General features: G+C 43.0%; 1 protein-coding gene and 1 pseudogene across 12 annotated transcripts in view; both read right to left on the bottom strand.

Moving 5' to 3' along the window:
• The window catches only part of svila (supervillin a), a 108,778-nt gene that overhangs the window by 28,528 nt on the left and 67,829 nt on the right, over positions 1 to 12,421 (bottom strand). For 11 of the 12 annotated variants that reach the window (XM_049564729.1, XM_049564719.1, XM_049564730.1 and 8 more), the window contains 7 exons: positions 10,690 to 10,754; positions 9,982 to 10,118; positions 7,827 to 7,922; positions 7,035 to 7,380; positions 5,653 to 5,718; positions 4,457 to 4,889; positions 2,392 to 2,530 (listed from right to left, as the gene is read on the bottom strand). In XM_049564729.1, the coding sequence (XP_049420686.1) occupies positions 2,392 to 2,530; positions 4,457 to 4,889; positions 5,653 to 5,718; positions 7,035 to 7,380; positions 7,827 to 7,922; positions 9,982 to 10,118; positions 10,690 to 10,754 (1,282 nt within the window). The remainder of the gene's footprint in view (positions 1 to 2,391; positions 2,531 to 4,456; positions 4,890 to 5,652; positions 5,719 to 7,034; positions 7,381 to 7,826; positions 7,923 to 9,981; positions 10,119 to 10,689; positions 10,755 to 12,421) is intronic. The other variant, XM_049564723.1, reaches the window with a different exon arrangement.
• On the bottom strand, positions 8,971 to 9,734 carry LOC125882258 (40S ribosomal protein S23-like; annotated as a pseudogene).

Here is a 12,421-nt window from a genome sequence, read left to right as displayed (position 1 = left end):
AATATAGTCTTTAAAATGAGTTGTGGAAAACTGGGACTTGACATGAAGCACATGGAAGATAAGATCACTAACTGAAGTATAGCATAGTGTGACGAGAACAGAGGTTCAATTATTGAGGCGTCATCTCTGAGCAGGGAGCAGACCAGACCCATAATGGAGGGGTCAGGGTGCTGGCAGCGCCCTCTGCCCCTGTAACAACCACCCTTCTGTGACCCAGTGAGGGGACGTCCTGTTCTGCCCCGAGGGCTCCACAACTACGCCAAAACACAGGATGAAAGTTACACTGAATAGATGTCGCCAGCTGTATCTGGGATACAGATCCTGTCTCCAGGAAAATCCTTTGAAAATGGGAGAAAGTCAAAGACGAGCTGACGCGGTGAAAGAACGAGTTTAGAGAAGTGGAGCAGACTGGAACAGGAAACACACCCTGTAACACCAGTTTACATGGACTGGTATTATGTCATCAATCAATGAGAGTGTGATTGCTGTCTGGTGTGTGGTGCACCAGTCAAACCAGCTGACTCTGCCTATAACATGACATAACTAGACTTATATAATCATTTCCTTTGTCCGACACTGAGCTTCAGTTAAAAGTCAAAGTTAAACATGATGAACAAGAATATTCAAAATGCACCATCATGAGATCTATTTATTTTCAAACCAACTCGGGTGATGTTTGATAGTTTTCTCACTGTCAAAAACTTCCAGTATTGTACTGTATGTGCACCTGAAGCCTAATATATCGTCTTCCTCTGTGCCTTAGAGCTCCATTGTTGTCCGAAAACTATTAAAACACACCAGCGAGCAACATCGCTGCACTGCGTGACATGTTCCTTCAGTATGGATCGACTGATATGGTTTTTTCAGAGCCGGTGCCGATACCGATTATTATGAAACAGAGATACCGATAGCTGATATTTACAACCGATATATGTCTGCTGTAAAAATCATAGTCACACACACACTCAAACTTGGACACACACATAAATTCAGAGTCTGTAATGGTAAGGACTACACAGTAGCAGGCTATTATAACAGCACTCATAACAGTAACTGAGGAAAGGCTATCATGAGTAAGAAGACAGCACAGGCAGGATAAAGAACGACATTTTAGATCTTTCAATAAATAGGAAAATAATAAGTTAAAAATAAAAAAAAAATCAGTAAGGAAGGTGAAGAATATACCAGATAAAAATTAATAAAATATAAATAAAATACACAATAATCATAAATACAAAATTCACAAAAAAAGAAATGAAATGAAATAAAAAATAAAATAAAATAAAATAAGAAAAAGATAAAAAAAAAAATAAAAAATAAGAAATAAAACAAAACAAAATAAAGGAGAGCTCAATTAAATGCCAGGCTAAAAAAGCAGGTCTTGAGTTTGCTTTTAAGGGCCTACAGTGGTACTTGCAGGCAGTGAGAAGCACATCAGGGGCAAAACACTGCAGCTAAGGAAAACAAAACGGTATATCGGCATATCAGCGGAAAAAATTACAGATACCGATAACCCTAAAAATTCATAATATCGGCCCCGATAATCAGGCTGATTATTCACACTACTGGGAAATATCTTACACTACTGTAAAAATAAAAATATATATTTGTGACCCTTCAGTGGGAACCAGTGGGCTCGGGCCTGAGAGCAGCAGGCAGGTTAGGGAAATTGGAAAATACCACTTCCATATAGGCCTGTCATGATATCTGCTTCTGTTGGACTATATACTGTTGCAGAAATAACTGTAATACCCAATATAATTCTCATTTTAAGACCATTTTATGCCACTGATATAATGATGATATAATAATGCAGTTAAACCCTTTCTATGAGCGATGAATTTCTAGTTCAAAATATTCAGACATTTGAATTGAAATGTGAACAAACAACAAAACAAAAAAAACAAAACACCAAGGCACTGCACTCGCAAGTCTGCAAGTCCGAGAAAACCCTGCTGTGTATTCTGGCACCATGTTGGATATAATGGACATTTTCATATGTATGTTTGCATGTAAACAAAACCAGCAATATCTTACAATATATGGATATGACCCCGGTAATTACTGCTGACCTTGATAAGTCAATAGGCCTACTCCCTTATCCCGCACACTGCCACTGCTGATATTCCACTCTCTATCCAAAGCAAATCACTCTGTCTCGCCCTTGTGATCTCATTTTCTGTCTCTATCTGACCCATATTTTAAAAAGAGAAAGAAAGCGAATCCTCTCCTCCGTCAGCCTGAGCTTTGCTGGCTTCATTTACTGTCCAACTGACCCAAAGGAAGGTATATTTTAGGAATTAAGATTAAATGAAAATGTTACACACATAAACAGGATGCACAAACAGAAGGAAACAACTCACTCTCAGCTTGAAAACAATCACAGCTCACCTCTCTCTGATGGACATGTGTCTGGCCATCATCGCGTCGCTCATCTCCTCGTCGTCCTCAAACTGAACCAGGCCGTCTGTGTGTGCATCCGCCGAACCAGCCGCTGCTCTGGATGTTACCACATTAGACTCCTGCAGCTCTGTGAGCACAGGCAGACAAGCGCACACAACACAGTGAGTCAAATCAATAACTTGGCCGCGACTAGATAAATGTTAACATGGTTCCCAGGGTGGATCAGACTTAAAATAGCACCAATTTTCTGCTTTGGAGGGCTTATGTGAAGGGAAAAAAGTTGCTAACAGGATTTTAAAACACATTCTGCAAACTGATCCATGTATCAAGCTCCCTGATATTCCCCGTCTAGGATAACACAACGCTCCAAAAGTTCAACGACTACATAAAAGCACAGTCGTGGCTCTCACAGTGCAAACTCAGCAGCACCAAACAGCGTGGGAGCAAACATCTTTCATGCTTACCAAGAGGCTCTCGTCTGCATGTGAGAGGCAGCGCAGACACTTCTCAAAGCTTTAAACCTCCCTACCACGCTGCTAGAAACACTGATGCTCAGTCGTTGCGGCACAACTGCCTGGTTTTGTCTATGACTCCTCAAAACGACGACAATCATACGACTCATCCCGTGCTCTCTGATGAGTTGTGCACCAATACAATCAAAGAGTTTGTCTCGGAGTAAGTACAGCTCAGACACAAAGGAAACCTGAAAACCACAATCTGAATGTGAGAGTCGCAGACACAGGAAATGCGGTTCAATGAGAAATGCTTGTTGACTGTGGAGTGAAACCGACACTGGCGGTTATTTAGTCTTACAATTTGCTCTTTAAATATTTAAAGTGCTCTTCACGCTTCTATCCAGCATCACTTTTATTTCTTAGATTTGGTTCCAAATATTTATGAAAATATGCTAAAATGCTACTATTTGCACAACTTGTTTCTTTGGCAACTTAAGATCCAGACATCCAGAAGTTAAAAACGACGAATATCTAAAAAGTGTGAATTAAAAACGTGGCTTAAAACTGGATAAAAAGTCAAATCTTTGCAGCTTCTGGTGGAATACCACAACTCTGACGCAGGCGCAGAGGGGATACGATGCACTCACAGGTGCATTTCTCTGGGTTTGAACATTGTGGGAAACATTTTCGGATAATGTAAATACACAACTCGACAAATATATGACATTGGTCTAGTCCAGGAGTAGGCATCCTGCAGCTCTGGAGCCACATGTGGCTCTTTAGCTCCTCTCCAGTGGCTCCCTGAGGCTTTAACAAAAAAAAATATGGAAATGAATAATGGTTATTTTTTAACATTTTAATTTCTATATATCAATGTTGTAACCCTAAAGAAATTCTTACATTCTCCTCCTCTATACCAAATAATATATGTTTTACCATGTCAACAACTAAACTGTGCGTCAACTGCCTGCCATCTTTTCGTTAAAATTTTGCTGAACCTCGACAGCAGTGGCTGGTTTTAAGTCTTCTTATTGGTTAGCTGTGGAGGCCAAATTCCAAAAAGTAAAAGTCTCAGAATAAAACAGATTTGTTTGCTTTCACTGCCAGCTCTGCAAAGTCAAAGTACCAAACCGGTGCCCTACAGAGCAGCCAGCTTGTGGTAAAACATGAATGAATGCTAATTTAGACCTAAGGCTGTTTTAACTTCATTAAAAGCCTCAAATATGTTTTGCAAATCATTATTATCATTATTTATTTTTGGTCAAAAATGGCTCTTTTGGTAGTTAAGGTTGCAGACCCCTGGTCTACTCATTTTTAGATATTTTAACATGGAAAAGTAACATATTATATCTTTAAAAGCATGATCACTAACCAATAAAAATCCTTCTTCACGTCATAAAATACATGTTAAACCTGGTATTGAAATGCTGACCTGACAACATTTTGACAGTAACAGTAACATGCTGATGTTTAGCAGGTATTATGTCCACCATCTTTAGCACCTTCAGCTAACCAGCATCACTTTCTTTCTAGTTATTTTTCCTGTCACTTTGCACAAACAGCTCCTCTGAGTCCCCTCTCAGCTGAGCTGTCCTTACCTCCACTGATGGCCCTGCTCCTCTGGCTGTCCCGGCAGTGTCCGTCCTCCTGCCTCTCCTGGAGCATGTGCCTCTCTGAGCTCTGCACCGCTTTGTCTCCCCACCCCCTGGTCTGCCACTGCTGCCCCTCCTCCTCCTCCACCACCTCCCTCCTCTCTCTCCCAGTCTGTGGCTGGGGCAGAGCGGCCTGTCTGACCGCTGCTTCAGGAGAGGGCAGCTTCCTCTTCCCTCCTCCCAGATCTGCTGCGTCTTCTCCCAGGGACCTCCAGGCGGGGCCGTCTGGGTGGCGAGGGGGCAGAGCCCTGTCAGAGCTGGGAGCTCGGGTTATGTGGATGTCTCCGGCGTGGTCCGTGGAGACGGTGCCTTCTCTCAGAGCGGAGGGAGATGATGAAGTTGGGGGATCTCCGTAGCGAGAGCCTGTGCCGTTTTGAAGCTGTGTGACACGGGCAGAGAGAAGAGTGTGAATGTTTGCCACGGAGGCTGAGAAACAGGTCGCACAAACTGCATGCACACGCACAAAATTTGAGAGACTCACGAGTAATCACCGCCTGTCTGACTCACTGCGCTTCCTGAGCATCAAACAGCAGCCTATCTCGTCGGTCAGTTGCAGCCCACATCACAAAGCCATGCCAGCAACCCCCCTACGCACAATGCATCCAGCTGTAGCTAAAAGAGACACTTTCCAAATTCGTAATTTAAGTTTGTGAACTAACCTTCGGACATTTTTGTTGAGCAACAAATGACAAGCAGCAGTAAACATCCATGGACACCACAGAAAAATCTCGCAACATAGAGTCCTTTAACTTCTCAATTCTCTCCCATGCTCCATAAAACAGACGCAGGCTTCAGCGAGCCGATGACAAAAAGCTGCTTTCACTTCATGTGGTGATGAACGAGCATACAAGTGCTTTGTTTCCCTCTCCTCCACCACAGATGCATCTTTCAAGCCCTCAGCCTGACTGAAATACAACCAGCAGCATCATCCATCCACACACTGCAGCCTCACTGATGAGAACTGAGTCAGACCTTACTCAGAAGCCGGGCAGCGCGCTGCACATTCATAATGAAATCACACAACATGGATACATGATGCCATACAGCATGTGTTCACAGAAATGTACGGTCATTTCTGAGAAGAGTGCCCAAGCCTCCGCGATCTCAGGCAAATGCGTGGTGATTGTTCAGAGGAACCTTACTTGTAGGTGCTCTACTGGGCTGTCACACAGCTCCTGTTCATCCCTGAAGTCTATGTCTGAAGGCTCCTGGAGCGGAAACACGCACATGCTGCAATGCTTGGTTCATAGATTTTTAAAGCAGGAGCATTTTAAACGGCACCTGTGTGACACTCTTTGATTTTTATACACTTAATGTTTTCTTGATATCTTTCTTTTTATTTAAAGGAGACTTATTTTCAGTTGACACTTGTATTTTTGGCTCCTATTACAACATGTTTACACTCTTTAATGATCAAGACTGTTATGTGGAACATCTGTATTCACCCTCTGTCCGAAACGCTCCGTTGAAGAGCCTGTCTCTTTAAGACGCCCTCCTGGAAAAGCCCAGTCTGCTCTGCTCAAGGACAGAGTTTATCACATGTTGTAGAGATTGTAAAACCCTTGAAGAAAATGTGATGTTGAGCTATATAAATAAGATTCACATGAACATTTTGGTACCAACTTTTCCATCAAATGATGGACACTTTAGGAAAAATGCACTCACTTGCTTTCTTGCTGAAACTCAGTGCCTCTAAGGCTGGATAATTTACACATTAACACATTGTTTAATCCATACACACACCCAATTGTAAAAACAGCAGTTTGTAGTTTTACAGGGATTTAAGTAGATAAATATTCTCTCTAAGGCTGTGGTTACCTCCTGAAGTCTCGGCTGGTTGCCTGACGATGATGTCACTGACGGTGATGAAAAGACTTTGGTTATTTTTAAAGTAGCTCCTGCTGTTACTTCAATATAACACAAAAAATCTTTTTTTTTTGGTTTGTGTATGGATTAAACAAACCAAATTGTTCGGCTATTCCTTTAAAACTATTTATTTTCAAGTGTCAAGTTTAGTTTCAACATAAAAATTACACTTTTTAGCCACAAATCATGGTAATAAATTAGAATACCTCAGTTTCCTAAACCTTACAAGTTATGGAAACAGAAACATGTTTTTATTAGCATACAGTAGGGATGCACGATATTGGATTTTTTGCCAATATGCCGATACATAACAACTTATTTGGGCTATAACGGATACTGATATCGATATATCCACTTTTTCCATACCTAATTTTAGTGATCAAGTCTCGTCTGTAGTGGAATTAACACCATATTGTGCATGCATACTGTTATCGTGATGGAGACATGAAATACAATACTTTTTAATTTATGTTATATTCAGTAACTGTGCAAATGGAAAAAAAGCATATTGGCCAATACCGATACCGATGATATGTCGATATTATTGCGCATCCCTAGAACACAGAGTCAGAATAATTCTAGTTTAAATGCAGTGAATATGAAGAAAAGGCAGATATTCTATGTGATAAACCTGCAAATGATGGTTCTGTTCGCCTACCTGCTCCATATCTCCCAGTGTGATGGGTTGTGTCTGGTAGCGAGCGTTGGCCCTGCGCTGGCGTGTGTCCCCTCTGGTGCGGGTGACCCTGATGGGGGGCTGAGCCAGTCTGTTGAACAGAGCCATCTTTTCTGCCAGGCTGAGGGTGCAGAGGTCAGGCTCATCCTGACCCCCCTGACCCTGGCTCTGGTCTTTGCCCTCCACTGTGGACACGGGCTTAGAGCTCTGGACCTCCCGGGTCTCCTGCATCTGCCGGACCTCCTTTACCTGCTGGGCCTCCCGCTGCCTTCGTGTCTCCTGCGCCTGATCCCGGGCGGCTGCGCTCTGCTGCGAGGATGCCTGCAGGCTGAGGGTGGGAAGACACCCGAGAGAGAAAGACGTAGGAGAAAGGGAGACGTCTTGTAAGCATGGAAGGAGCTCATGCAGGCCGGCAGGTGGCATGCTACATGTCAGGCAGCAGTGTGAAGTTGTGTGCGTCTAATGACTATGACATCCAGAGCTATAAAGGGTTGTTACACACAAGTGAGTCATGCCCACCACAAAAACCACTCGGTAAAGTCATGTAGTTTCCTCCGATCACACAGGAGGGCACCACAACTCAAAGAACACTGTGCATTAGGACTTTACATTAACAACTCGCATCCATTCACTTTCTGTGGGCTAAACTGTGCTCGCGAGAACACCACTCTGACAGAACACTGTGCCGTGATGTGTGAGCAGCATTCAATACAGATCAATCATGTTAGTCACACACTGTGGGTCGGCGTGAGCATTCCAATCCGTGCCATGTACCTGTATGGCGGGACAGTGCTGCAAACTAGGGTGGGGCTAGGGACGCGTGCCACAGCAGTGTGCACAGTCACCGTGTGTGGCACGTGAGAGGGGACGCTACAGTAGCGAAGGACACAGACACACAGAGAGGTGACAGAGACAACACACAGGTGACAGAGGAGATGAACCAGGTGACTTCCAGGTAATAAGGAAATGTTCATTCAAGCTAAAGGAGAGGAATACGAAGCATGTTGAGGTTTAGAAGGTGTTCAGGGAGATGGCTGGAGGCTTTCAACAAAATTTCATTTCAGTATTCACAAAGAATTTCAATGAAATTTTGAAATGTGTCAAGGGATAAAATGTGATGGATTAGCCCTCAGGCTGACAACATAAAAAGTGTTGCTGCATCGTAAGCTTGTGAAAGTTTAAAATATTTGAAAGGTAGCTTCAACAAAACTTCTGCCTCCACCCCAAGCAACTAAGGTGGTTGGAATTTTGCTGACTCACTACACTGGAAAGTTACATTACAAACTCAACAGAAATTCATCTAGTCAGAATCAGTGTCCCCCGGCACTCTGGACCTGCTGTTCACAGTTTACAAAGGGGCTATTTCTGCAGTGTTCCAAAAGTGTCTGAGAATAATCCAGAACAATGGTACGATTATAACCTGAAACAGATATTCCTGTTCAATTTTCCAAATCTGCAGTTACTTTCAGTGCTCAAAATCAAAATTCCGTTTGCCTTCACTCTATTGGGGTGGCAGCAGAAATCTCAGATCTCTGAAAATGTAGCTAGACACCAAGAGGGGTGAGTGAGAATGCTTTTGTACTTCAGGTGAACTGAGCCTTTAAAGCACTTAAGTTGTGCTTAATTTAAAGGAACAGTTCACCAATCCTTCACTTGCCCTCCTCCTGAGCGTTGGGATAACAAGATTGACACCACTCTCATGTCTGAGTGTTAAATATGAAGCTAGCTATCTCAAGAGTTAGCCTAGCTTAGCATTAGACCGAAAGCAAGAGGAAACCGCGAGCCTGTCTCTCTTGACATCTACATGGACGTCTAAAGCTCACTAAGTTGCACACTGTATCTAGTTTGTAAGCAAAAAGAAAGGTAAAATGGCAAGTTGTGGCTTTATGAGTCTAATTTTTTATATTTGAAAACTTGTTTATTTTAATTTATGCATCAACTGTCTATGCCTTCGCCTCTCCTTCTTGCCTTTGTACGGAGCCAGCAGGGACACATTGGCCACTCTGACCACCTTAAAATGAACTCCAGGTATGTCACCAACGGCGTGACCTTTACACCCAAATCCTGCAACCAGAACCTCATCGTTCTCCTCAATGAAGTTGAGGCAACCACTGTTGGGGATGAAAGCAGTGATCTTATTGCCACTCTTAAAGGGATAGTGCAGCCAAAACAGTGATAGTGATCCAAGTGTCCTGAAGCCCCGACGTAAAAGTTGTTTGGAAAAACGTCATTTGAACTCTGTTTTTAACCAACGAACGAGCAGTATGGAGATATTTTGTGGTTTCAATTATGTGTTGTTGGACGTTTGAATCTGGGGCGCCGTCAGCCTGCATTAGGTGAAGTTGTGTTGCTACCTCCTCTCCCCTTGGATCTCCGCAAGTGATGTGAGGACTCTAAAACTTCACCTGAGCCTCCATCGGCATATGGGTGAGTAGATAATGGCTGAATTTACATTTTGGGTGTACTATCCCTTTAATAAGCTGCACTCTCAAACACTTCCTAATGGCAGAGTTGGCCCGCTTAGCCTCAACACCAACTTCGTCAAGGATGACGCCCTTGGTGTGGGAGGCTCCTCTGAAGGGATTAGCCTGCAGGGCCGTGCCGTTCATTGAGCCATTTCTGCTCACGGCAGTGGTTAAGAAGTTTCTTGGCTGTGCGCAGACCACGACACTTTCCCATGATTGCAGAACCAAGCCTTTACCATGCTTTAAGTACCTCTTGGTGACCAGCAGCCGGGGCAGTGACTGCCAGTCTTCCAGTCTTTACGCTAAGCTAAGCTAAGCTAAGCTAATCCCCTCCTCTAGCTCCATACTTGCACACAGACCTGAAAGTGGTATCAGTCTTCTCATCTAACTCAAAGAGGTGCATTTCCCAAAAATGCTAAACTATTCCTTTAATTCAGCATTACACAAAGTAACTTGAGACTTACGTAGCAGCGATGACGACCTCCTCAGTGGTGACAGGCTGAGTTCTGGATCGGTCTTGTGTCCGTCTTAGTCTCCTGTCCACCGCTGCATTCCTGGAGCGAAGTTTAGGAGCTCCGCCATCAATGCTTTTCTCCAGTTCCTGGACGGAGACGGAGCGAATGTGGAAAATCATCGTAAAAATCAATGGAATATTTCACATTTCCTTAACATCAGCAGGATTATCTGGGAGCACAGTTCACAAATTGTTGTGACGTTAAAGTGACAGATTGTTGAAACATGGGCTTCACACACTGACAAGGCAATATGTGCACTTGATAAAGCTTGATGACTGAACTGGATATTGAATTAGATCAAATTAGCATAACAGTAATTAAAGACAGATTGACTACATTAAAATCATATCTATTATCAAAGCTGTTGGAAATGTGAGTTTCTCCTGAGACTGCAGGGGTGTTTGAGGTCAGTTCCACAGATGTGCGGTGAAATGTGCTCCAATCAAAGGCTTGTTCCGGTGCATTGCCTGTGCTGAAACCAAGTCAGTATTTCCAAGTCTTCATCTCTAAATCCTCACAGTAAAGAGAGGATTGAAAATAAAAATGTGACAGTGTTTGTGTCAGTGATTAGAAGCACATTTCTCTGTGCTTGGTGTCTGGAACCAGTAAAACAATCTGTAGACATAAGAGGACAAACAGGCGATAGTCAAAGCTCACCCTGAAGAGAGAGCGCTTGGCTGCTACGCTCAGCTTGGCCCGTTCATCGAGCTTCTCTTCATCAGCTAAAGAGAGAGGCAGAGAGGGAAGAGGATAATGACATTAGACACTTTGGATGTACTGTATGATGTTTGTAGCCATCAAGGACATACTGCGGAACCTTTTCCCAGATGATTCTGGTTTAACTGTCCGCTCAGTCAAATGGGGATAAAGTGATTCAATCAAGCAGCTCTTCTAGACTTTCGAAATGTTATCAGACCGAATGGATCAAATCCCAATTGTCTCTGCGTGGGATTGTGACGCCCCTCAAAATTCATCTCTTTCCCAATGTAAGTCTGTAGGACAAAGGCTTTTTAGGCCCAAAGACATCGAGTGATGGACCCGGAAGTTGTAGTTACACGGTTTGGCCACTATGTCAAATTCAAAGTCTGACGCACTTCCTGGGAATCTGGGGCCGTATTCACAAAGGCTCCTAATACAAAGAGCTGCTCCTAGAGACGAAAGGATTGCAACGTTTTCTTAGAATTTCCCCTTAAAGTTGAGACAAAAGATAAAAGTTATTCACAGAGTATCTTACAGCTTAACTGTTAGGAGCAGGGAGGAGGACTTTTAAGAGGCTTAAGAGTTTCTTAATCCGAAGAGAAATTGGTGGAGACACAAAGAGGTCGGAGAAATATTCTCCAAACGCTGGATGACAGTGGGTTAATGAAATGCTATGAAATTAGGGATGTGCACACATTTCCCACCTAACGCAAGAACGTTATAACACCAAAAATAAAATGATCGCAATAGTAAGATATTTGAAAAACTGAAAAAAACAACAACAGTGCAGCAGTGATGACTTGAGTCTGTCTCAACTTTCCAGCAGCAGAGTGATCACACTAACAATGACAACACTTTCACAGTCAGCAGTTCACTTCATTTCCACTGGGTGTCCACACCTTGCAGGTGCAAAAAAGGGGCGTGTCTGTGACAACCAATCACATCTGTTAAAAGAATGCATCACACCTAGCAACAGGGTCAACCACACCTCCTCACTAAAGGAAAAGTTTCTGTTGCTCTGAGAACTTTCCTCAGTCACTCCTGAGCTAGGACTCCTTACTGAAATGTTTAGGCAAAGTTAGGAGCTCTCTGAGAGTGTTCTCAGTTTGTGAATATGGTCTCTGGTCTTACAGGAAAACCTAGATACTTAAAATGGTGGAGGATATGACTATTTAAAACTTACATTTGAGTTTTAACTGCAGCATCCTGTTTTCACGTGGCAATGTTTGACCAGTAAATGCAGGTTGTTCTTATGCACCAGAATTTGTTTCCCGATGAGGTAATGCACAAAGATTTGAACGTTGTTTCACGTAATTAGTTCATAGTCCTACCTACTTTACCCTGGGACTTCCCCCAGGAGACTGTGTTCGGAATTTAAGGTACGTCCTCATCGTGTTCCCTACACAAAACCGCAGTAACTTTACGTTTATTCTGTAACTTTATGTTAAGAACGTTTCGTCATTCACGGGCAACTAATTCGTAGGATATCATACAAACTGTTTGTGCATTTCTGTAAGATACCCCAACGAATCATAGAATGGGGATACTTTGAATATTGTCAGCAAATTCACTGCTGAGGTGCAAAACTCCACCGATATCCAACTAATTTGCAATTATGTCTCAGAAATATTCCATCGATTGTGAGAAAAGAAGATCCTCTTTTCTAAGCAACAAATTTGTTTATGTAATG

Source organism: Epinephelus fuscoguttatus, linkage group LG21, assembly GCF_011397635.1.
Source record: "Epinephelus fuscoguttatus linkage group LG21, E.fuscoguttatus.final_Chr_v1".
Lineage (NCBI taxonomy): Eukaryota > Metazoa > Chordata > Actinopteri > Perciformes > Serranidae > Epinephelus > Epinephelus fuscoguttatus.
Note: the sequence above shows the minus strand (reverse complement) of the source record. Positions and strands in the feature narration are given on the sequence as shown.